The 23,454-nt window shown below is 52.0% G+C and overlaps 2 protein-coding genes across 3 annotated transcripts in view; both read right to left on the reverse strand.

Moving 5' to 3' along the window:
- Positions 1 to 14,125, reverse strand: part of GNAI3 (G protein subunit alpha i3) — a 38,004-nt gene extending 23,879 nt beyond the window's left edge. The window contains exon 1 of the mRNA XM_045816662.1: positions 13,883 to 14,125. Within this exon, the coding sequence (XP_045672618.1) occupies positions 13,883 to 14,000 (118 nt within the window). The 5' untranslated portion in view covers positions 14,001 to 14,125. The remainder of the gene's footprint in view (positions 1 to 13,882) is intronic.
- A 2,708-nt stretch (positions 14,126 to 16,833) lies between these two features.
- On the reverse strand, positions 16,834 to 23,186 carry GPR61 (G protein-coupled receptor 61). 2 transcript variants are annotated; one of them, XR_006783184.1, is made up of 3 exons: positions 23,047 to 23,186; positions 17,940 to 20,161; positions 16,834 to 17,297 (listed from the first exon to the last, which is right to left on the reverse strand). XR_006783184.1 is itself a non-coding variant. In XM_045817003.1 (2 exons), the coding sequence occupies exon 2, from the start codon at positions 19,539 to 19,541 to the stop codon at positions 18,186 to 18,188; it is 1,356 nt and encodes a 451-aa protein (XP_045672959.1). In that variant the 5' UTR covers positions 19,542 to 20,161; positions 23,047 to 23,186; the 3' UTR covers positions 17,535 to 18,185. The 2 variants fall into 2 exon arrangements, 1 of the variants encoding a protein (XP_045672959.1); XM_045817003.1 differs by lacking the exon at positions 16,834 to 17,297 and having other exon boundaries at positions 17,535 to 20,161.
- Positions 23,187 to 23,454: the final 268 nt, after the last annotated feature.

The following is a 23,454-nucleotide window of genomic DNA, read 5'->3' on the forward strand; positions in this document are numbered from 1 at the left end:
TTCTCCGCAGAGCCCCTCCCTCCTCGTCACTTCCAAATCCTGAACATTTCCGACACCCCGTCCTCATCAGGTCTGAACACTTCATTTTTACCCCAGTCCTCGGTGCGCTGCAGCTCCTGGAGTAAGTCCCTCCACTAGCACCTCACTCTCGGGTTCCCCACGGCTCCCCACGCCTCACCTCTCTCCCTCCTTGTGTGTGTGGCACCTGGAACGTCTCATTTTACCTATGTTGTTTACCTGCATCCCTCAGAATTCACCGCAAGTGTCAGGGGAGACTCATCGGCCCCTCGTCGGTCTACCAGGGCAGCGGCCATATGGACACAGAGAGTGGGACCGACACACGGACAGAGACAGAACCTGGGGCTTGGAGAGCAGACTGAGGGCGGCTCGCAGACAGAGGTGGGCCTGGGAGGGGCAGGTGTGTGAGCGAGGGGAGTCCGACGGGTTCGAGAGAGACAGGAGGGCACGGGTCAGTTTGATTTAGAAGATTTATCCGCAAAACCACATACAGCTCAAGGTCGTCCGGCATCGACAGGGAGAGGGGATACGCGATAAAGCTGAAGAGATATTTGAGAGAAAAAGGGCAGAAGCAGCTAAGTTAGACAGTCTTGCTCCCAATTCAAGAAGCAAGGCAATCTTCAGAGAATAAAGGGGTGGAACTAATTTCGAAAACCATCTTAGAAACCATCGAACAGAACAAGAAGTATGTGTACGGTAGGCTGGCATGGTGACCGACACTGACACTTCTGAGCCTCCAGGGGTCCACCTGTAGACGGTGAGAACAGCGTGCGACACGCAGTAGGTATCCAACACCACTAACCAGCTACTATTAATGCTGTTTTCACCGTCCGAATACTGCCAGGCGATGTTAGGGCCCAGAGAATGTTATTTAGTAAAAGCTCCTTGATACAGGAGTATCCAGTTGACCCAAAATCCCAGGAGCAGCTGGTTCCCAACAATCAGACCGAGAAGGAATGTGGATTCACAGTCTTCGACAGCAGCTTACAACCTCAAAACTACAGCAAACTGCATCAGAGCATGAGTCATCTTCTCCGCCCCACCCTGAGGAACAAAAAAACTCTCTTCCTTAAATATACTTTCAGCTCCAGACACGCCCGCCTCCTGCCCCCTCTCCCCCACTTCTCTCCCATGTGCACGTCTCCGGCTTCTCCACAGCCTCGTGTGTCAGTGGAGAGTTACTCCAGTGGCACCTGAAGCATCTCCTTTTCCTTTTAGATACTTGTTCCTGTGGAGAAATCTTGAGGCTTCTAAAAGCCCGGGGTTGTGACTGGAGCATTTCCCCCTGGCTGGAGCTCTGCACAGTGAAGTCCTGACAGGGTACAGTTTGTGGGCGCCCCTACCCTCTCCCGGCCCCTCTCCAGGCCCCCATGATCAGACACCTGGGAATGTGCGACTAAAACAGGTGAGACTTCTGTCCTGCAGCAGGCAGAAAACTCGACCAGCAAATAAGTTTGACTTTTCCCTCTAATGTATTCTCACCTTTCATGTACAACTAAGGCACTTAAAAAAGTTTTTTTTCCTTTTAGTAAGTGATGCCATGTCATAATAAACTCCATGGAAGAGTAGACTTTAGCCTAAACTCTGCCGTGACTAACTGTGGGACCTTGGTCACCCAGGGTCACAAGGCCTGTCTCCTCCTGTAGGAATGTCAAGGGCTCCGGCCAAAGGTGCTCCCCGGCTGCCCTCTAACACTATGACTACAAAGACTGTCCGGCCAAGGGCAGACCCATTCTCTACTTCGGACACACACAGGCTTGAAACCAAACCACGGATTCACACCCTCCTATTAACCCAGCCATTCCCAATACAGCCACAACTCGGCGACTCGAATGTCCTCCAATCTGGCGCTCCTGGTCAAGAAGGGACAAGGACCAGAAAGAATCAGCGCAGCCACAAGGACACGAGGGCTGTCTGAGGGCACGCCTGCTCTCGTCATGCTCGGCTCTGCGATCACACAAGCCCGGGCTGGCGGAGTGTTCGGGTCAGACTGCTGCTCGTTCACAGAAAAGTCAGCATCCACCACTGAATATCACGGGAGCGCAGCCCACGCTGGCTCCAATCACAGGACCACACTCCAGCGGACTCCCTCCCACTGACAGGCATAAGCAGCTACCAGAGTAAAAATTCAGATCAGGGTGAAAATGACATTTCAGTCAAAACGCTTTTCAAGGTGCCATTATTAATACAAAAACGGGTCACTTCCTAATTCAATTTAAAAAAAAAGGTTAGCAGAATTACAGATGAGAAAATGTCACGGAGCATAAAAATTGTTACTCAATCCCACCCCCCTTTCCACAAACATCTTCTGGACGTGTCAGGAACTGCCGGGCAGAGACTTCAAACACAGATAAGCTCAGGAATTTATGGTCTCCAGGGCAAAGTTAGAAACCACTTTTCATGCGAAGTTAGCAAGTTTCTTCAGCCCAAAATACCAGAATGACTTTTTCCACCCAGCCCACTGGCCCTCTATGCATGCCCAGCCTCTGCACAGAAACAAGCACCCCTGAACCCCGACTCGGTCCGCACTTCAGCCCTGCGCCAAGGCCCCCACCCCTCCCCCTGCACGTCGCTGCCCCCTCCGACAGCCGGCCCAGATTTTTCACGGCCTTCCAGCCGCTGTCCCAGAGGGTGGTTTCCAAAACTGAGTTCCACACTGTCCTTCCCAGTCACTCACCGTATTTCATCTCTAGCCAGCTCTGGTTACTCTAAAAAACTATTATTTGACTGTCTTCCCAGCTTATAAACTAACTCCTCATTTTTCATAAGCTGCTACTTGGTTTTCTTGGTTTTGATTAAAAGGGTGATGTAACTCTTTTTGGTGCCACCTGAAAACCTTCCCACACCGGTGCAGTCGATACTTCTCGCTCAAGGGCACTCTGACCAGGCCCAACCTGAACCTGCAGGCTAAGGCCCGACCGTAAGCACACCGTATGTGGTCGAACTGCTGTGATTACTTGGGTTGTGCTTTTTAGAACTCCAGCAGTTGTACCCTCACAAGCACACTCTTTGAAAGCACGAAGCAGTGCCTTCTTTTTATGTGCCCGCCCCCCCACCCCCATCTAGACCACAATCTAGGGCAGGCAGGCGCATCATCACCGAGGGCAGGATGAATGGCCTGAGTTTCCATGAGATTCAGTGGTTACCCAATCCCATTTTGCAAATGCCAGCTGCAATGGGTGGAATTTTCAACGTGGGCAGTTAACAGAAACAGGAGACTTCCATTCCTCTGCTATCTGCCCTCAGCCCCACACCCACTCCTGGCTGTGCCCTCGCCTCTCACCCCACAACCGTACCCGACGATAATTCGGACTCGCTCACGAGCCTCGTCCTAGTCTCCTGCTTCCCCTGTAAACCTCACTCTAGGCTTGTCCCAGCTCCTTGCACCCACCACCCACTTGCACGACACTGCTGGGAGTCTGTCCTCCACCCCGTACCCCAGCACCTGGAAGAGTGCACGAAGCACAGTGAGTTCTCACTGAATGTCTCTTCAGGAAATGAATAAGTGAATGAGTATCTTAAGGGTAAAAGATGGCAGTGAGTTGCAAGTGGGACAGAAAAAATGGTCTCTTCCCTGAAAAGGTTTGTCTAGGAAGGAATCACCAAAATGGCTTAAAGTGCATCTAAGAAATTTTTTATAAAACTTCATCAATATGTGAGACAGAATTTCAGAATATCTACCTTCTGGAGAAATCTCTCCTTCGCTAACTGGCTGGGCAATGGCTTACGGGATCGCCGCCCCCCCCCGCCCCCAACTGTAAAGCAGGACGCTGACAGCCAGTCCAGCACCCACGGACCACCGGAGGAAGAGGTCGGCCTGATTAAGGGGGGGCGGGGGGGGGCTCACTCGGCTGAGCAGCTCTCCTCCGAACGCTACCACTTGAGAATGTGGACGAGGTAACCTGAGCGCTGCTAACGATCAGCTGCTCTCTTTGGGCGCCCGGCCAAGGGAAAGGGGCAAGTGGGGTTTCCTCCTCACTCCGGCGGCCTCTAAAGAGAGCGGGGGGGGGGGGGTGTCCCTGGCTGCCTCGAGGCTCCCACCCTGGCTCCTGGCCAGCCAGTCTCCTTCCACTGCTTTGAAGGCAGATCAATACAAAGCCATTTTCACGCTGACACAAAATCACACGCTAAGTCCACAGGATGTCACTGAAAACCACGTCAGCAAAGCTACGAAGTTTCCTGCTAGCCCTGCCTCACGACTGTCTGGTGAGACAGGAATGTGAAACACTCAGACTAACACTCCTCCAGTGCCCTGAACACCTTTCCGGCCCATCTCCCCCACTCCGATGCCAGCCCTCCCTCCTAGGCAAGTCTACTCGCTCACTGGCATTTCTGAGCCTTTGCACACACTACCACCCTTCCGTCTGGACGCGCTCCTCTCCCCTCTCTGCCCTGAGAGTTCCTATTTATTCTTCAAGGCCCGTCTCCAGTGCCGCCTCCGCGGGGAGGACTGTGCTGATGTGTCTTTCTCCTCCTCCTGCCAGAACCGGGCTCCTCCTTCTGTAACCACATTCCACATACATTATCACTGTTTACTTGTGTGTCTCCACAGCTCACATTGCTTAAGAGTTCTATTTCTCGGTTATTTTTTATCTGCAGGCGAGGAAAGTACCTGTGCACGTATAAGATGATCAGAGAACTTAATCATAAGTAGCTTAACAAACGAGCCTCCTTTGAACAGTGCGGCACCAAAAGCCAAAGCTCAACTGAGAGTGGCCTTGACTGAATGCAGTGCAGGGTCCTGAACCGGATCCTGGAGCAGGAAAAGAACATTGGTGCGAAAACTGCTGAAATCCCAATGAAGTGTGAAGTTCAGTGTTGACAAACGGACCGTTGCTATGTGAGATGGCAACATGAAAAGAAACCAGGTGAAGCGCATACAGGAACTCTGTGCTACCTTTGTGGCTTTTCTATAAGTCTAACATTATTCCAAAATAAAGTTTATTTAAAAACCTTTTTAAAGTAGTCCCGAAACATAAAAGAACTACAGATACCGGTGAGGACATGGGTGTGCATTTCAATTACAGCCATTATAGCAAAAATAAAGAATAACAAATATACTTCTTTCCTTAGAAGTAGAGGAAGAAAGGAAATTATTATTTTTTTAAGATTTTGTTTATTTATTTTTAGAGAGGGAAGGGGGGGGAGAGGGGGAGAGAGAGAGAGAGAAACATCAATGTACGGTTGCTGGGGGCCATGGCCTGCAACCCAGGCATGTGCCCTGACTGGGAATTGAACCTGCGACACTTTGGTTCGCAGCCTGCGCTCAATCCACTGAGCTACACCAGCCAGGGCAAAAGGAAATTATTTTTTAACAACCTGAAATGAACTAAAATATGTGACGATTTATTAATGCTGCAAAATGGTGAAAAAGATTTCCATCATTAAACCGAAGTAGTTCAGTGCGTTATTTCCTGCAATACACAGCTCAGCACTGAAGTGGCCCCCACAGAGGGCAAGGCCACACGGTCACGTCACCGACATGGGAACCACACTACGCAAGCCACGGCAGTAGTCACACTAGCACCCCAAACAGAGCCCCGTTTTGAAGTTGATGATTCCCACCTTCCACCTTCGGGAAACAGAGGGACATGCACTGTTAAAAGTATGAACTCTAGAACAACCCCTCTGTAACTTACAGTGATTTGTAAAATGTAATTTCTAAGGTCCTAGGCAAAATCCACTTCCCTATAACACTATCCATCTAATAAGAAAAAAAAACAAAAACTAGGGATATCAACATATGACTAGAACAGAAAGCCACATACAGTGTAACATTACCATAAGAAGTTTTTAGAATTCAATGGAAAACTATTTTAATTTTAAAACCCATCCATTACAGGAAGACTGATCACAAGACGACGAGAACCAAGCCACCTTGCTGCCTTGAAAGGAATCTGATTTCCAAGGTCCCTGCACCACCAGTGTGACAAGGGCTGTCACCCTCAGGCCACAGGAACAAAGGAGAGGAGAGTTCGGGCACAACTTAAATGTACAGAGTGTATGTTTCGATCTTGGTGAAACATGCCTGACTCTATGTAGGACGCTATCTACTTCTAAGTTAAGCAATTCTGAGATGTGAAATGCTAACATTAAAATGCTAAGACTTGTGTGAACATTAAAAACATGAGCTCCTTTGAGCGGACCTGGTAACAAAAAGAGGTCCCTGGCAGCAAACAATGAACTCGCTATCTCAGCTAATCCTTAACAGTCTCTTAATCTCTTAGGTCTCCCCCAAGTCTAAGTGGGAAATCAAAGGAAATTCACGTCTAAAATCTATATCCTCCTGAAATTTGTCTGTAAGATCAATAGGTCATTTTTCAGGTCCAAGTCAAACAAATTTGGTCTTTTTGGTATCCTTCATTGCATAGTTTGTATCAGATATATTCACTGCTGTTACAACTTAGTATCTAAACACGGAAAACAGGATATTTCATTTACATTGAGCACTGTATCAAAACTAGAACAATTAAACAGTGATCCTAACACAATGTTATTTAGTTCAAGCAGCTTGAATTACAGAAATGATACAGATGATTGCTAAGCAGGTAACGGGATAGTCTGGATAGATAAAGGCTTAAAGATAACTCTAACTTACTAAACAATGAAAAAGAAATAAACCAAAAACTAAGTTAAAAAAACTGGAGGTTGAAATCAAATACGAGAGCAATTTCTTTTCTTTATATGCTCTTGAACATTTACAACATAGGCATTTCATATAATTTATGTCTTTTAGACTTTTAACCTCAGTGTTTAATTATCTTCCTGAACAGCTTTATTATGTTGAACTAAGTTCAATCAAATGCAAGAATAAGAGCACTAACAATGCAAAAACAGCCCTCTTCGTAATAGTCCATCTGATTGATGATGCCAATTCCACCAAGGACCCCTGAGAGCAGGCCTCATTAGGCAGGACAATGAAAATGAAGCTGGGAGATTAGGGCTGAGCTCGCAATTTTCAGGCTCTTTGCTCTTTGGTACCGCCTATTTATGAACTGAGTTACCAGACCAAAGGGATGGATTTTATTAGTGCTAGCCTACTGTATTCTGTTGAAAAAAACGAAACAGACTTCAGTAATCTGAACAAATTTAGTGCCCACTGCTCTAGACATTTCTTACAAGACCCACATTTCTGCTTTTCGTCTTTATGGCTAACATTTTAGCTCCTGCGTATTTAAAGCATCTCTCCTTCCCACTTTCCCGACAAGTCCCAACCCCTAATTAAATGAACTAAACCTAGGAAGACAGAGCACAGCGGCGCGAGTCTATGAGCAACCCGCTTGGCCAAATGTTTTCACCCACTCCCTAAAAAAAACCTCTGAGCAAGATCATTGACAAGGAACAGAAGTCTGTCTCACCTCTTCCCTATTAGCCCCGGACAGCGTTCCGGTGCTCGTAAAGATGGTAGGGGAAAACAGCCAGGAACAAGCAGGGATGATGAAGCACAGGCGCTGTGCTGATTATATGCATTAAAAATTAATTCCTGAATTAAAGTTGAAAGTAATTAAATTCAGGTGACATTAACTATTTTGAGTTGGATGTGTTGATAATGGAAGTTTAAAATCCTGCACCCTACCTCCAACTGAATTTAATTACATCTCCCAACCATACAAAATGACAACTTAATATTGAGAATTAGCAGGCATGTTCTTGTGAATTAATGAAAAACTAAAACAGAAATATGTTTAGTTCTTCAATATGTCCATCTCGTTCCATTAAGTTCAACTAATATTTAATGAGTATCTACTAGATGGTAGGGTTATCATCTATTAATCTTTAACTTTTTATGCATGCCTTTTTAATAGAGAATTTGACCCATCCAGTCCTTGAGAGAATCAGCCTTACGGAACTCGTAACACCCCACCAACCCTGCCACGTTCCCACCACAGCTGACAAGATAGTGGCGGATACCTGACCCAGCCAGGCCAATGTGATATCCTTCCCAGGAACCTGGAATGGGCACCCTGGGAACCTGAGTCAGAAGACAAGAAGCACTTGAACTACCAGGTCAGGCAGGGTGTGAGGCAGAGGTGTCAGAGTGAGCCAAAGCTGAAAACTGGAGGAGAGGGGGTGGAGGTGGGGGGTGGAAGCAGGGGCAAAGAAGTTGTAAGTGAGCAGAGAAAGCGGAAGAGGTGACTTACCAGCAAAGCAGAGCAAGAGACCATCCTGCTCTAGGAGGAATGGGGACGGGGCACGCATCACGGTCCACGCGTGTGAGGCCTGGCTCTACTTCACCTCTGATCTGATCTGTCGTTGGATGTCTGATGCCTATTAGTTGCCCACTGTGTCCTTTCAACAAACTCCTCCTTGACTGGAACAAGTATGAATGAGTTTCTGTTCCTCACAGGAAAAAAGTCTTCACATTATACGAGGTCCCGCAGCAGGTGTGAAGGTGAGAAACACCCAGTTCTCTCAGCCCTCAAGGACCATGTAGTCAGGGGCGGCCAAGTACACAGATAACCGTAATATAAGGCGGACAGACCAAGAGGCATAAAAAATACTATGAGGTTTCAAAGAGAGGGACAGATCGCAGCCAATTCAGAGCACCAAAAAGGTTTCACGGAGGAAGAGAGCTAAATAGTAATACTAACAGATGGTACTTTGGGATATTTAAAAAACGCATTTACTAAGAAAAAGAAAATGTTAGAATCCTAAGTCAGTCAACAACAACAAAGAATTTATTTTAATAGTCTATGAACTCCAAAAATCTAGTAACACTGAGTCACAGGACTTGGCAATTGCCTGACTAGACAGATGACAGCAAGAGAAGAGTTAAAAAACGAGCTCCGTTTTCACCCCGATGATTCTGAGGATGATGCCCACACGGGAAGGCCCACCTGCTGGGTGGGTGTGGGGGAGAAGAGTGGGCAGGTAAGTTCTACACTGGACTTACTGGCCTGAGGCGAGTGGCAGCCAGCAGTTCATTGATTCACTGGGGAAGCGGGAGAAAGACGGGCCACCTGGAGGAAAAAACTGTCCTCTGAAAGAGGAACTGAAGACTCTTGAAAGTGTCTAGGTTTTTTCTTTTGCATTTTGAACATCCCATTTCTGCACAGCCACTGACTTTCCTGGGCCAGATGAGGGCCTTAAAGAGTGGGCGGTAGGTAGTGTTGCAGAGGAAGAGCCTAATGAAATCTACGACTCCTTTCCCCAGAAAAATGCATACACCATAAATTTTGCTAGTGAGTTTTACAAGGCCATGGATCTCCTGAAGCCCTAAGGGGCACACAACCCCCAGGATGCTGCTGCTGCTGCTGCTGTTGAATGGTGTGGGGAAAACCAGAAAGGAGAAAGAGGGTTGGGGAAGGTAGAGTAAGCACCTGCCAAGACCCATGCACTTCCCTTTTCCTTTCCTAGAAACTCGGGACAAGGCAGCTCAGAGAAAGCAGCGCAGGTCTTCAGGTTTCAACGCCTTCCAGAACTCAGAGAGGGACCGCTTTCACCGCACACACCTGCCACAACTCTAAAAGACTTTTCTGGAACAGTGCAACTAAGTTGAATAGGTGAAAAATTATTTTTAAAGAAACGCAGATGCAGCCTTGATGTAAAGATTACACGTGCCGTAAAGGAATCTAGTCCATAAGAAGCACCCTACTCCCCACGTCGTCACGATGGAGGCGTCACGACGGAGGCAGCCCGCTCAGGAAGATCACAGTCTTACAGTTCCTGAGGGGGGCCACACTGTCAGACTGCAGGATGACAAACGCATTTAAACAGGACACAGGGAATAAGTTCTTCTAGTCCCCCGCCCCCGCAGACGCAAGATGCAAGTTGTTAAAGAGAAACTTAACAACTGTCTGCGGATCTTGTGCCAGATCAAGGCAAGCACAATCAAGAATGTCACCCTCTGAGGATGTAACTTCATACGGGATTTATCACAGGACTGCCTTATTTCCAATAAGCATGTTCAGCCAGTGATATGCAGATATTTAAATGTGAATCACTGATTGTATAGTACAAGGTTTAAATGAATGAGATGATTCCAATTCTCCGCATACAACCTAATTTTTGCCATGCCACCGCTGGCAAAATCCTAAAGACAGAGCTTTGGTCTCATTTTGAGTAATGTTTTCTCAAGATCTGCTAAGGGCAACTATCAAGAAATGGAAATCTGGAGATAGCACAGAAATAGATCATGTAATAACTTACAAAACTAAATGGTAATATTTAATTCCATTACTGCAAAAGATTGGTATTTCTTAAAATTCCTTGAAAATATTTAAAAAGGGTATATTAATATTTGAAGATCAAATATCTGCCTGAAACACTATTCAAATTTCAAAACTGTTTTAAACATTTTGAAAAAAAGTTGCTAAAATAAGCTTCACAACACCGCAATCACAGAAGTCACCATTTACTGAACTAAGCATTTTATATGTGTCATCTCATTTCATACTATGAAATAGGCATCATCATTCCCACTTTCTACATGTGAAAATTAAGCTTCATATGGTTAAGTTACATGCTCTGGGTCTCTCAGTCAATAAATGGAGGCAGGAATTGAATTGGGTTTCATGTGATTCCAGAAGCAGTGCTCTTGTGTATCACACCAGTGCTTCCCAACTCCATCCCATCACGACACACACTGAAAATGATGGTATTTGTGAGGCCTGATGAGCTGGACGGCTTGGTGAAAAATGACATATATTTTCTATATATTATAAAATCATGACATGGAAAATAAAACAAAGTAGTACAGATGATATTAAGTATTAATTGGTACAAATCTCCCAAATGAAATATTTCAATATGAAATCCAGAAAGTTTACAGAGGGAATCATATGGAAAATATCAGCTGTTGTAATGAAAAATTATGAAAATGATTTAAAATTTCGACTATTCAAAAAAATTGCAAACAGCACACTTGTATGCCATCCTATGCACTGCACCCTGGTCAGGAGACTTTGCAAAATATAATTTTGACTTTCTATAGAGTATCATGATTGAACACTAAACTGGCATATCAAGATCCTCCCAATAACAGATCTAAAGGAAATTCAAACCAAAGGTAATGAAAGGGTTGTAACACTGAAGTCTTCCTGAACTAACTCAGCCCCATTAGTTTCTCAATCTAATTCCACAGAACCTGTAATCTACAACATGCGTTTGATACAATAACAACAACAACAGCCGTGTTCTACTACACATCACTGTCATATTTAACCCTCACAGCAATCCCATGAAGTACCCCTATTCCCTCCACTTCAAAAAGGAGAAAACTGAGGCAGAGAGAAACTGCATAAATAACCTTCCTAAAGATATAGGTGGTAAATGGGAACTGGAGTTTGAAGCAGTCTGATGTCAGAGGCTGTGTTGTTAATCACTACGCTGAACTACATCCCTGCAAAGAAGAAAATACAGTGATATTTAGTGAACATCTATTATGTGCCCTGAGAGACAAGGGCAAGTAAATAGATCTCAACTTAGACTGTGTTCAGTAGCTTCACAGCGACAAAATAAAAATAACTTACATGTACATCAAAGGAGGTACTCTACAGCAAAAAGGAAACTCTTTGTATACTGTGATGGGTGCATGCTGCTTAGAGAAATAGCAAAGAAGAAACCTGAATTTCATGTACGCGTTATGATATGGCTCAAGCAAGAGCATTCGTATCTGTAACCTGTCTGAATTTGTTGATTAAACTTACTCAAAAATATTTTTTAGTCTGACTTAAGTCAATAAAACTGATAAAAAATTTAAAGGAAATGCTTTAGTACTTGGATTTTTACTTAACTGCTTTTGAAGTTCCCCAAGTCATCATGTGCTTCATTTTGTTTTTAATTAAATGCACTATTTTTAAGGTCCTGAGTAAAGATTTCTGCAGACACTCAGACAAATTCTGACTGCTCACGGTCTGCCTCTGCCAAGCTCTGCCGCTTGGAAGAAAGCCCCCGAGTTCACATCTGTATCCCACGGGCTTGCGTCCTGAGGGCATCTCCGATGGGCAATGGGAATCAAAGCACCCACAGAAGAGGCGGCACACCTTTCGTTTCAGAGACAATCCATCAATACAGACAATGCTCATGCCTTGAGGAGCGGTTTGTATGAAACACCTGAAAGGCTCCACAGAGCCATGTCCAACATGCACAGTACAGAGCACCTACTATGTGCAGGGACGATGCTCGTTCACAAGTGATGCTGGTTATGTAGAGAGTGGCTATCTAGAACTACAACTTGAATTCATGCTTTCTGAAAGACTAGGTATTCAAACTGAAGGCTCCAGCTCTAATGTGTAACTTTCCCCCTGCATCTAAGAGCTGCTACCCTGGCTTCTGCAAGCTACAAACCCAAACAGGTTAATATGGAAACAGTAGCATGGGCCTGGCTGGTGTGGCTCGGTGGATTGAGTGTCAGCCTTCAAACCAAACGGTTGCCACTTCGATTCCCAGTCAGAGCACATGCCTGGGGTGTGGGCCACGTTCCCAGTGAGGGGCTGGAGAAAGGCAACCACACACTGTTGTTTCTCTCTCCCTCTCTCCTCTTTCTCTCCCTCTCTCCCTCCCCCTCTCTATATATTAAAAAAAAAGGGACCCAGAGAGAGTAGCATGGGCACCCAGGACATCCTGGAGTTACAAAATTAGCTTACAGTAGAGCACCTCTCCTAAAGCAACTTTTTCTCAAAAATTGATTGTTTCAAAAAGGAGAGTTCTGCTTACAGAAACCATTATTCACAGGTATTTTTCTCCAACAGATCCCTGGAAAATGTGTATAGTGAAAAAATGGGGCTTGATTTACTGGTAAGCTGATGCTAGGGCACTTCACAGGCTTACTGCACCTCTAGAAGCCAACCTCTCAAACATCTTAAAACTAATCACGCTGAGTAAAACACATCTGACTGTACCTAAAAGCTTAAATCGAACGTGGGTTAAAAGAAACAGTAATTCCAGAAGCAGGTGTTTTCAGTTTGAAGAGACTGAAAAGACAAGACCCCTCACCAGGACCAGACTTCTGCCCAGGTCTTTACAGTAAGTGCCCCCAGCTCCGCACCTGAGCCTAAGATACCTCCATTCCCACCGCCCACCACCCCCAACAGCTGTTCAGCAATGACCAGCCTGTAATGTATTGCCCACTACGCCTTTTGCCACAAACCTCAAGCAAGACAGTCCTTAAACTTCCTCGGGTCACACCACCTCCCCTTTACAAAAACAAGGGATGGGGTTATAAAAACCTTAAGATAATAAAAACGATGGAAGGAGGGGGAAAAGGATCGACAGCCTGGACAAGCAAGCTCTCTTCCTTCCCCTGAGAACTTGTCGCTGAGCTCCACCACACCCCTTCACGTTTCTGGACAAGCCCGCGTTCTGCCACCTTCCCAACAGTTCAACACGCCCACTCTCCAACAAACGACAGGACCCTTCTGTGACTACTCTGGCCCAACCCCCGTGTTTATATCAATCATTCACGCCACCCAGCTGTACCCCGTCCTAGAGCATCACCACGCTCCAGTCTCGCAAAAGCCCTAGGACAAACCCCGCACACTCTATCTACCCCAGCAGCCTCCTGGCTACCAACCCACTCCAACCCCTTGCAAAGCCTTCCCTAATACCCTTCCCTTCTTTTGTGAGCTTTCCCCGTATACCTAACACAGTCTCAATGTCCTATTTCCCCACACTCCCAAACTCTCTGAGCTAAAAGCAAATTCCGGCACGGAGTCACACCCTCTCCAGCCTAATTCCTACAACCTGAAAACCCCACCCCCTCAGCACGTCCTCCGGAGCCTCCCCACCCCAAGCCCGTCACGCCCTCCACCCCTCCGGGGATCCTTTCCGCCAGCCCGGGCTGACCCCCCCCCCGCCCCGCCCAAGACCCCCAAGTGCCTAGGCCCTCCCGAAGGGGCCAGCAGCCCCGCCCCCAGGCCCTCACCGAGGAGCAGCAGCTTCACTTCTTTAGCCGCTTTCTCCCCGTCCTCGCGCAAGTTGCGGTCGATCATCTTACTCCGCTCCACCGCCGCCTTGTCTTCGGCGCTCAACGTGCAGCCCATGGCGGCGGCGGGAGAAGCGACCGGGCCCGGGCTCACTCAAACACCGCGGGGACTGCGGGACGGCTGGCGGAGACGACGTCTACTGCTGGGCGGCGGCCCTCTCAGGTCCTGGAGCGCCCAGAGAAGCCGGATATCCGGCGTTTGCGACACTTCCGGCAACGCCCCGCGGCCTCCACCGCTGGAACTTTTCTAGTTGGGGTAGTGAAGGTGCATCCGGAAGCGGAAGTACGGGGAGGGGGGACGGTGTGTCCTGGAGGCGGGGGTTCTGCGGACTACTCAGGTGCTGCTTAGGAGCTCGCATTAAGACTACTCCGCACCAAGCCTATTTCATGTTTGGGGCTGTTATTTGGATAAATGTAGGAAAACCGGGGACTGGCTTCGTCAGTTCTTGGCGCCCTCCCAGAGTCGCGCAGCCCGCCTTTGGATGAGGGTTGGTGCGGGGGTTCCCAATAAAAGCGCACAACCCGCACGGGAGTTTCTGTGGGGACTTTCACACGGGCAAAACCCGGGGTCCCCGCCCAAGTGTAGGATGCATTACTTGCCGGGGTCTACTGAGCTATATCCATGGGATGGCAACAAACCAGAGCCTGGGTCCCGGCCACGCTTCACATCTGTGAGCTGTAAGACCCACCGTGGCTGGAACATTAGCGATCCCTTTCTGCCATCGCTGACCCCGTCGCTGGTCCTTGCGCCGTGACGCGCAAATTTCTGTGGGCTTGACAGTTGCCCCGTTGCTATGTTGTTGGCAAAGGGCCGCTTGAAATTGCTGGCAGATACTACCTGAAAGGTAAGCGTGTGGCTCCAACATAAAATTTCCGTGCTGCCTTTCCCACTATAAGCCAGTTTTAGCGCTCACGGGTGGTTCTGTGTTCGGGGCTTAGGACTTCCATCAAGATGAGTCAACCTCAGTGCCATACCCCCAAAACAAACCAGTGCAACCTATGAATCTCCTAAAATTTCCTGTTGCGGTTCCACACAAAAAGAGAAGTTCTACTCAAATTTGCCTTTCAGTTCTAGTATCACTTGAAAATTAATACCCGCCCCCAGGGAAGCCTGAGACTGATAGCCTTTTTGATTCACAATCCTGGAGACCACTGTGCAGATGACCCTACATTACCTTTCCTCCTAATAGCCCCGCAGATCCTCGTCGCCATACAGTCCAGGGAGGGGAACTCGTGCAGCCCCCAAGACCTTTCCCTGTGATTAAAAATGATTTCCCTAATAGAATACAGTATAAGCTTCCAACAGAAAGGTCTGGATGGGAATGGTTCCATAATTAGAAAGGTTTCGTAAACAGCCACCTTAAACGGCCGCAACCCCCACGACTTAATACCGGTTTTTCAACGTTTGAAAAGACTCCTCCGGTTCATTCCTTAGTGGCTGTCAGAATAAGAAGGACTGCTTTCCCATAAGCAATAGTTACGGCGGGGTGGGGGGGGGCAAGAGGAAAGGAAAGGAAACCAATATTTATTGAGTGCCTATTTGCCAGGTATGGCCAGGTGCTTCCACGAGCACCTGGCGAGGCAGGTAATGTCACCCCGTTTGTCACGGACGAGGAAACGGGCTCAGAGAAATGAACATTTTCCCCACGTTGACAGAGTGAGTCGGTAGCTCCGTCTGAGCCCCAGATTCACCCCCGTCCTATCACGCACCACGCCGCCCACGGCAGACGGTTTTCCTACGGGATCGAGGGTCACCCCGACACCAGGGGGCGGGAGAGAGCAGCCGACCCGCGGTCGTCTCGGCCTGCCGACTCTTCAGAAAGGAGCAACTTTCACAGCCAAGGACTACGAATCGAACTCGACCAACCGATCCTGGTGACTAGAAAACGTCTGGACGCCGATCACGGCAGGAACTGTCGGGAAAGTTCTTAGCATGAATAGAAGAGAAATGTGTATTTCCTACATGATCCACTCAGGGAAAAATACATGGCAAATGAACCAGCCTATGTCCAATTCGGTAATAAATGCCAGTGAGCTCACAGTGTCAGGAAATTTCAGCCTGAATTAGAGTCATCCTTGCGCTTAAAGTTTCCTCTTTGATGTCTGGGAAGGGTTCTTGGGCAAAGGCAAAGGAAAAGGCAAAATAAATGAACAAAATGGCTGCCAACGCTGAATGCCTCCCCCTCCCCACCCCCACCCCGCACGGGTGCCTTTCCTATTTCCACTGGACTCGCACTGCCACCTACCGGCAATGCTTAGGGACTACAGGCAGATCAGTGGCGTTTGTAAGTTTTTTTCCCCCTATCTATGAGTGAGATTCCAACGTTATTTTATCTTAAAAGGGAAGCGAGTGGAGAACGTGTTTGGCAATCACAGAAGACTGCCCTGGGTGTATATAGTATCTAAGGAATTTCCTCAATGTTAATAGGTGCTGCCCCTTACTAGAGTGAGTCTAGTGGCAGGAAGACAAAAACCTGGAAATTTTCCTGGATCTAAAAGGGGGAGAGCAGTTTCATTGAATAACTTTTTTTTCATCTGGAGTTTCTTTTACAACCCGCACATTTCCCACAGCCTGCAGGAAACCTCCATGGCTGCAACAGACGGAACGCTCAGAAGTTAGAACCAGGAACGTCCTCTGCAGTGTATTTTTCACACTGCTCTCTCTGTTGCTTTCCCGCGTGTAACCGCTCTGCAAAAATACAAGGTCCTGGGTCAGACTAGACCACGGACTCCTTGCAGACAGTGGCTGCCCATCCTCCACGTGGGGCCCTGAGAATATCGGGTATTCCACTGATGCACTGCATTGAACTGAAGGAGTCGATGTTGGTATTGGTATCACTTTTATAATAAAAATTATTTATTGGCTGTTCCAAGGGGAAACTCTCCCACTCCCAGCAGGCCGTCCTCCCCTCTGACGCTCAGTGAGCCAGGGATTTGTTCAAATGCAGAGCGCGCACCCTCTCGGTTCTGCCTCAACCTTGCACTGCTACCCGCCTCGGCTGAGGGAGCTGGATGGACGAGTAGTCCCGGGTGGACACCCCATCCAGGGCGCAGTTCCCCCCTCCCTTGAAAACATCACCCCAACACCACCCAACACAGTCCCTACAGCGTCAATCGGTGGGTGCTGAGCCCCGCTCCTGTGGCCCGTCTCCACCCCAGGGCTGCAGGTAGGAGAGAGATTTAAGTCTTTTGCCACTGAAGCTAATTTTGAGAGTGATGCCTGGGAGTAGGGAGGTTTTGGTTTAATGGACCGTGGAAACCCCTCCCGACCCGTTCCCAACCTTAGTCTCTGCACCGGGTTGTCTGGGGGGCTGGAGGTGGGTCACCGCCGTGAGAGAAATCGGGGAGGCCGGCCCTAGAAAACAAAGAAGATTTACAGTGTGGTTGGTGAGAGCGATTGCCTGGCCTCTCTGCCTCCAGCCACCTTAGCAATTCAAATGCTGATGCCCACCCTCTGCCATCCAACCCCCAATCTTTCCACTTCTTCATCCTAAAAGGCAAAGAGAAAGAGCCCCCCTGTCTCATTCTGGCCTCTGCTAAGATAACCCCCCAGGCCGGATGGCCTGTGTGCGCAGGCCAGAGGCAGAGCAACACAGCGGAAGGGCCGTCCCTGGAGGGGGGAGCGGCGGCTGCAGCCCGCTTCCCTGTCCCCTCCTCTGTGCGCCCGCGTGCTGTTTCCTGTTGCTTCTGGCCAGACTCAGGAAGGGACCATCTCCGGCTGGTCCTCTCACTTTAAGGAAACCGCAGGTCTCAAACTAGAAAAAGCTCTGTTTTACTCAAATCGAAACACTCGGCTGTGAGAGTTCTTTTTAAACCAAACAAGGAGACAAGAAGACACTGCCCTGGACAGTGACACTGAAAACAAATATCCTGAAGGGTCCCCAGAGTAACGCCAAGCCCGGCCTGCTGCCCTATACCCTCCAACCCCTACACTAGGGAGTTCCCTGCCTCCAGGGGCATGGGAGGTTCCCTGGTTCGAAGACATCGATCTTCTCACCTTCGTGACCCTTTCCTCTCATCACCATCTCGCCAGGCTCCCTCCCCCAGGAGTCAAGGGTCACAGCCATGTCCAAGGCTCTGGCCACATGTCCATCCTGTTGGCTCTGTTCCTGACCCAGAAAACTCTAAGTGTGCACAGACCCCAGCCCCAGCCCCGGCTCGCTGGGGAAAGGCGGCCCACAAGGTGCTCTGTGCGGTGCTGACCGGCCCCCAGCCCCGCTCCCTCCGGGCGTCCAGCAGCCCGTCATGACTCGGGTCGAGGTGAGGGGGCAGGACGGAGGTAGCTGTCGGACGTGATGATGTCGCTGGTGAGCTGTTGCTCCAGCAGCTCCGAGGTCTCCTCCGCTATCTGGCCCGGGATTCGGAAGTCCACGGTGGCCGGCTCCTGCTTGGGGCTGGGGAGGGGCCGGGAAGCCCAGGACTCGGTGGAACAGCCAGTCCCCTGAAGGAACTGCAGGAAGTTCTCCTCGATGGAGCCCTCCCGGCTGGGCAGCCTCAGCTCCTCCTCCGGAGCCTGCTTGAAGAAGCAGACAAACTGCTTGCTGAGCTCCCCCCGGATCTGCCTATTGAGACAGCCGTAGAAGAAAGGGTTGGAGGTGAAGCAGAAGTAGCCAATCCACGTCACCACGTTCTCCACCTGCCTGGTCGAGATGGGCTGAGCGCTCAGGGCCACGTAGAGGTGGAAAGAAAAGTAGGGCAACCAACAGAGCAGGAACTGTCCCCCCACGGCCAGGAGGACCACGGCCGCCTTCCCGCCCCCAAACGTCCGGTGCGGGGTGGTCTGGTGGGCCCCCGAGCTGGTGACCATGGTGGAGCGGCTGCTGAGAGACTCCGAGCGCTGCCGGGGGGTCTCCATCCACGTGGGCAGCGGTCCGTGCTGCATGGCAGCCACGCGGGCCACGCGGAACATGCTGCAGTAGACCACCAGGATGAGGAGCAGGGGCAACAGGAAGTAGAGGATGGCAAAGACCACCACGAAAAGCTGGCAGTAGGCACTGCGGCTCCATTGGAGTGAGCAACCTGGGGGCATGCTGGGAGCTCCCTCCTCCCGGGAGACCCTGCCCAGCACGGGCACGGAAGCCACGGCCAAGGCCTTCACCCACACGCCCACCAGCACGGAGGTTACCAGCCCCAGCGTCATGCGCACCTCGTAGCGCATGGGGTGGACCACGTAGTAATAGCGCTCCACGTTGATGGCGGACACCGAGAGAATGGCCAGGCTGACGAAGCAGACGCTCAGGAACAAGTAGAGGCGGCAGGCGACCTCTCCAAAGAGGTCATGGTCAAAGAGGGCGGAGCTGGAGAGCATGGCCAGGGGCATGAGGGTCAGCGCGGCCAGCAGGTCCACCAGGCAGAGGTGGAAGACAAAGACGAATTTCCGGAGCGCGGGTGTCTTGGCGATGACGGCCATCACGGCGGCGTTGCCAGCCACGGCGGTCAGGTCCAGCAGGAGCATGAAGAAGAGCGCCACGGATTCCGAAGCCACGTCCCGCAGCTCCGCCTCGGGGACCCCACTGGCAGTGGAGGGACCGGGGGTGTGAGGGGCCCTCCCCAGCGCGGAAGAGTTCCCTGACGACTGGGGGACGGGCGAGGACTCCATGGGGCCGGAAGAGGACGCCCAGGGCACCTCCCGTCACAGGCCCATCCCCCATCCTAGTCCGGTGATCCTGGGGTGGCCAGCCCAGGCCCAGGCTTCCCGGTGCTGGGGGGCGGGCGCCTCCCGCCGGAGTCCCACGGGCAGGCTCTCGTGGGCAGCCCTGGAGGCTGGGTCGCTGGTCCGCAGCGCCCGGCCGGAAACCGAGGGCTCAGGAGCGCATCTCTCTGAGGGGAGGTGGCTCGGGGTGGGCCCTGGTGACCGTGGCGACGTTGGAGACAGACGTGGCGAGAGACGTGGGAGCCTCGGACGCTCCCCACCCCACCTGCCCGCTGGCCTCGGGCTCCTTCCTCACCGCGTTCTCTCCTCCAGGGCCCCACCCGTCGCCCCTCTGGAAGGCGGTGGCTCAGCCAGTCTGAATCCTCTGCTCTCCTCTCCCAGGGTCCAGCTGAGCTCCCCACGAGGCCTCCGTTGGAAAGTTTTGATGCGAATTTCCTGACTTCTTGTCTCCCCCGGAGGGGGGCGCTGTTGAGGAAGAGCGCGAGGCCTGGCTTCCAGTCCCAGGGCTGGGGCTACTCACTTTCCCTGGGGGACCCTTCGGATCTCCGGTGTCCTCATAAAGGCATCTGCAAAATGGAGGGAATGATACCTGCTTCACAACCTGTTCCCGGGATCCTGGGAGACTCACTAACAAGAACACGAATCATAAGCAGCGACATGATGCCGCGCCAGGCCCTGTTCTAAGCACTCTGCGCATTAACTCATTTCAGTGCGCACGCAACCCTGACAGGCGGATGTGATTCTTATTCCCGTTTCGCATTCGCTGAAACGGAGGCCTAGACAGGGTGAGTAACTTACCGAAGGTCACAGGGCTAGTAAGAGGCAAGGTTGGGGTACACCCCCCCCCCACCCAGGCAGCCCGGCTCCAGGGCTGGCACGGCAGCCGACCGTGCCTTGCCGAGTTCAGGGGTGCCCCAGACAGCGGCTGGGATGTGTTCTCGACATTCAGTGAGTAGTTGTTGAACCATCTCTGAAAATGTCTCTCGCTGCTCTGGGGCCACCACCAGGAAGAGGTCCCTTCAGGAGGGGACGGACTGTGCTTTAGCCTGCTCTGACGACACCGCCCTCGAGACAAAGAGCTGACACTTGGGGGGGGGTGTTGAGAAGGGACAGCCAAACAAAGCATCCCAGCTGCAGCCTCCACTGCTGCCTAAGCCGGACGGGCAGAAGTCACTAGAAAGCTGCCTTTGTCCACCCACTCACTAACTTCTCCAGGGTCCTGTGTCCCTGCAGGTGGGAGGGGAGCCGTTCCTAACCTGCCCCCAACCCGGGGCCACAGATCTCTGGTCACTGGAGGTGACCACCGGAAGACCCCTGGCCCAAAGCCCCCTTGTTCCAGGACGGTCCCCACACCACAGAACAGGGAGGAGGAGCAGGCATCTGTGCATAGCAGGGTGGGCGTGAGAGTGGGCAGACGCCTGCGATCGTGAACGTGGGTGAGCGTGAAGCGGGGAGGAGATGGGGAGAAACTGGGGGCGGGGGGGAGTCTGGGGTGTCAGCGTCTCTCCAGGCTCCGGATCCGGTGGCAGGTCAGATCTGTTTCCTGGGCCTCGTTGCCCACACTGAGTTTGCTTACAGTGGAAATGAGTTGCCCAATGTAATTTTCAATTTAGTTCATCTCCAGGTACCATTCCTGCCGTCCAGAGCCCCTCAGCACACGGTGCTAAGGTGTGCAACTGAGAGGCAAGCTGGGGACGTGCTGCCTTGGATGGACTTTCTATAGCCAAGTCACCGGGGTCCCGGTTTCCTCACCTGTGAAAAGGGAGGGGTGGGCTGGGTCACCTCCAAGAGTCCCGCCTAGGATAACATTGGAGGACCCTGTGAGCTCCTGGGCTCCAGGGGGTCTGACCTGGGGGCTCGCTGGGTTTGAAAACCCACCATTTCTCTGACTGCAGTAAAGAGGACCACGTGGGGCAGAGGGGTCCCAGCCCCCCTCCGCAGTCACAGCCAAAATCACCCTAGCTCGGGGGCCTCACCGCCAACCTTGCCCTAATGTAGCCCCAGCGCGGCAGTGGGCGCTGGGGGCCAGGCGGTGGACTGAGTCAAACTCGATGCGCCCGTGGAGCCGCTGCCGCCGGCCGGCACTCGCTCCGAGAACACTCCACCAGCCGGCTGCGGGCCGGCTTCCCTCCTGGAAAGGGCGGCCTGGGCTCCGGGGCGAGGCAGCCCTAACTCCGGACCACTGCCCGCAGACAGGCCGTTCCCCAGGGATGGCAGGAAGCTCATCACACAGCCAAAATGGCCACACAGACCCCGAGGCTGCAGAGACGGCGGCGAGATGTCCCTGAAGTGGGGACCGCAGCTTCTCCTAAGACAGTCTTCCCCCGGGGCGGGGGGGAATGCCAACAGGGACGCCAGGAGAGGCACCCTCGCCCCTCCCCGTCCGTGTCATGCCTTCACTGGCCCCTGGCCCTGGGAGAGGCCCTGGGGGCCGAAGGAGCGGAGGCCCATCGGGTCTGCGGGGACACCGAGAGTCTGCCGGCAGGGCGGGCAGGGTCCCACGCCGAGACAGGGCTGCCACCTGGAGGGGACCGGCAGGCAGGTGCTGGGCAGCTGTGACGGGCGCAGACGGGAAAGCCTCAGACATTTCTCTTCTCCACGGCTCCCTCGGCCTCCTCGCCAGGGTCTCCACGCTGACTCCTCAGTTCCAGGATCCCAGTTTCTCCCCCAGCCCCTGCACTGGCAGGCCTGCCCCCGGCACGCCCTCACCCTCGGGCCGGGCTTGGTGTCCGAGGGAGGCCCCGGGCCTCAGGCCTCCCCCAGCTCACATCATCATGCCTTCTCAGACGCTCTGGTCCGCTGCTTTCTTCCCACCCGCCCCCCTACCTTCACCTCAAGACCTCTGAGTACCTGGAGGAGGTTTGGCCACCCCTGGGCCGGGGTCTGGGCCTCCAGCAGGGACACGGTCAAGTTACAGACGCCCTCATCTCTGGGGGCGGGATGCACGTCAGTGCCCAGCCCAAGGCCACGGAGGCTCCCATAGGCTTCCCATGCACCTGTCTCCCGGTCACGGAGCTGCCGTCCCCCGGCCCCAGCCCAGCCTTCCGTCAGACAGGCGCCTGCCCCTCCTAAGCCCGGGGAGGGTTCTGGGCTCTGCAATGCTTCTCCCCAGCAGTGCCCCCCGCCCAGGACACACAGTGGCCCATCGGCCTGGATGCCCAGGGACCCATTCCCAGGAGGCGGGGGACCCATCGTTCTGACAGGGAAGGAGATAGACGGAGAACCCTGCCTGCCTGCGGAACATGGGTACTCCCGTTGGCAGATCAACCCCCCACCTCTAGGCTTCGGAGATGCCCACACCCCAAGGCTGCCTTCGGGATACCTGGGAGCCGTCCCTGGCATGAGGTAGGGTGGGCTGGTCCCCAGGACACCGCCCTTCCGTAGGGCACCTCAGCCCCCGGCCCCGGCCCCAGCACGAGCCCCTGTTCCTGGCCTAGTCGGCAACTCCTACCTTTGCCGAGCAGCTCCAGGTCCCCATGTGATAGCTTCTCCCGGCTGATGCTGCTTCTCCGAGGCTGCTGAAGCCACTGCAGCAAGCATGAGAGGCAGCCGGCAGAGCGGGATGCTCGGAGAGCTTCTGGGTCCTAACGGCCTCCCACTTCCCACCCAGCCCCTCAGAGTCACTGCAGGCCCCCCCCCACCTCTGCAGGCCCCCCAGGCGAGGCACCCGGAGCGGGCCCTGCCCTTCCCACCTTCTTCAGGCAGCTGAGTGGGGCCACGTGATGGGAGGCAGGGGAGACCCTCCCGGTCACCCAGATGAAGAAAAAGAGCGCTGGCATCAGACGACCCAGGTCTAAGGCCCAGCGCTGGTGTTTTCCTGTTTTGTGACCTTGGGCAAGTCACTTCCTATGTCTGGCCT

The sequence above is a fragment of the Phyllostomus hastatus genome, unplaced genomic scaffold (assembly GCF_019186645.2).
Source record: "Phyllostomus hastatus isolate PE091 unplaced genomic scaffold, TTU_PhHast_1.1 phas_scaffold_216, whole genome shotgun sequence".
In the NCBI taxonomy this organism is placed as follows: Eukaryota; Metazoa; Chordata; class Mammalia; order Chiroptera; family Phyllostomidae; genus Phyllostomus; species Phyllostomus hastatus.

Excerpts from the sequence above, each read along its gene's own strand:
- GPR61 (XM_045817003.1), bottom strand. The coding sequence starts at position 19,541 with ATGGAGTCCTCGCCCGTCCCCCAGTCGTCAGGGAACTCTTCCGCGCTG.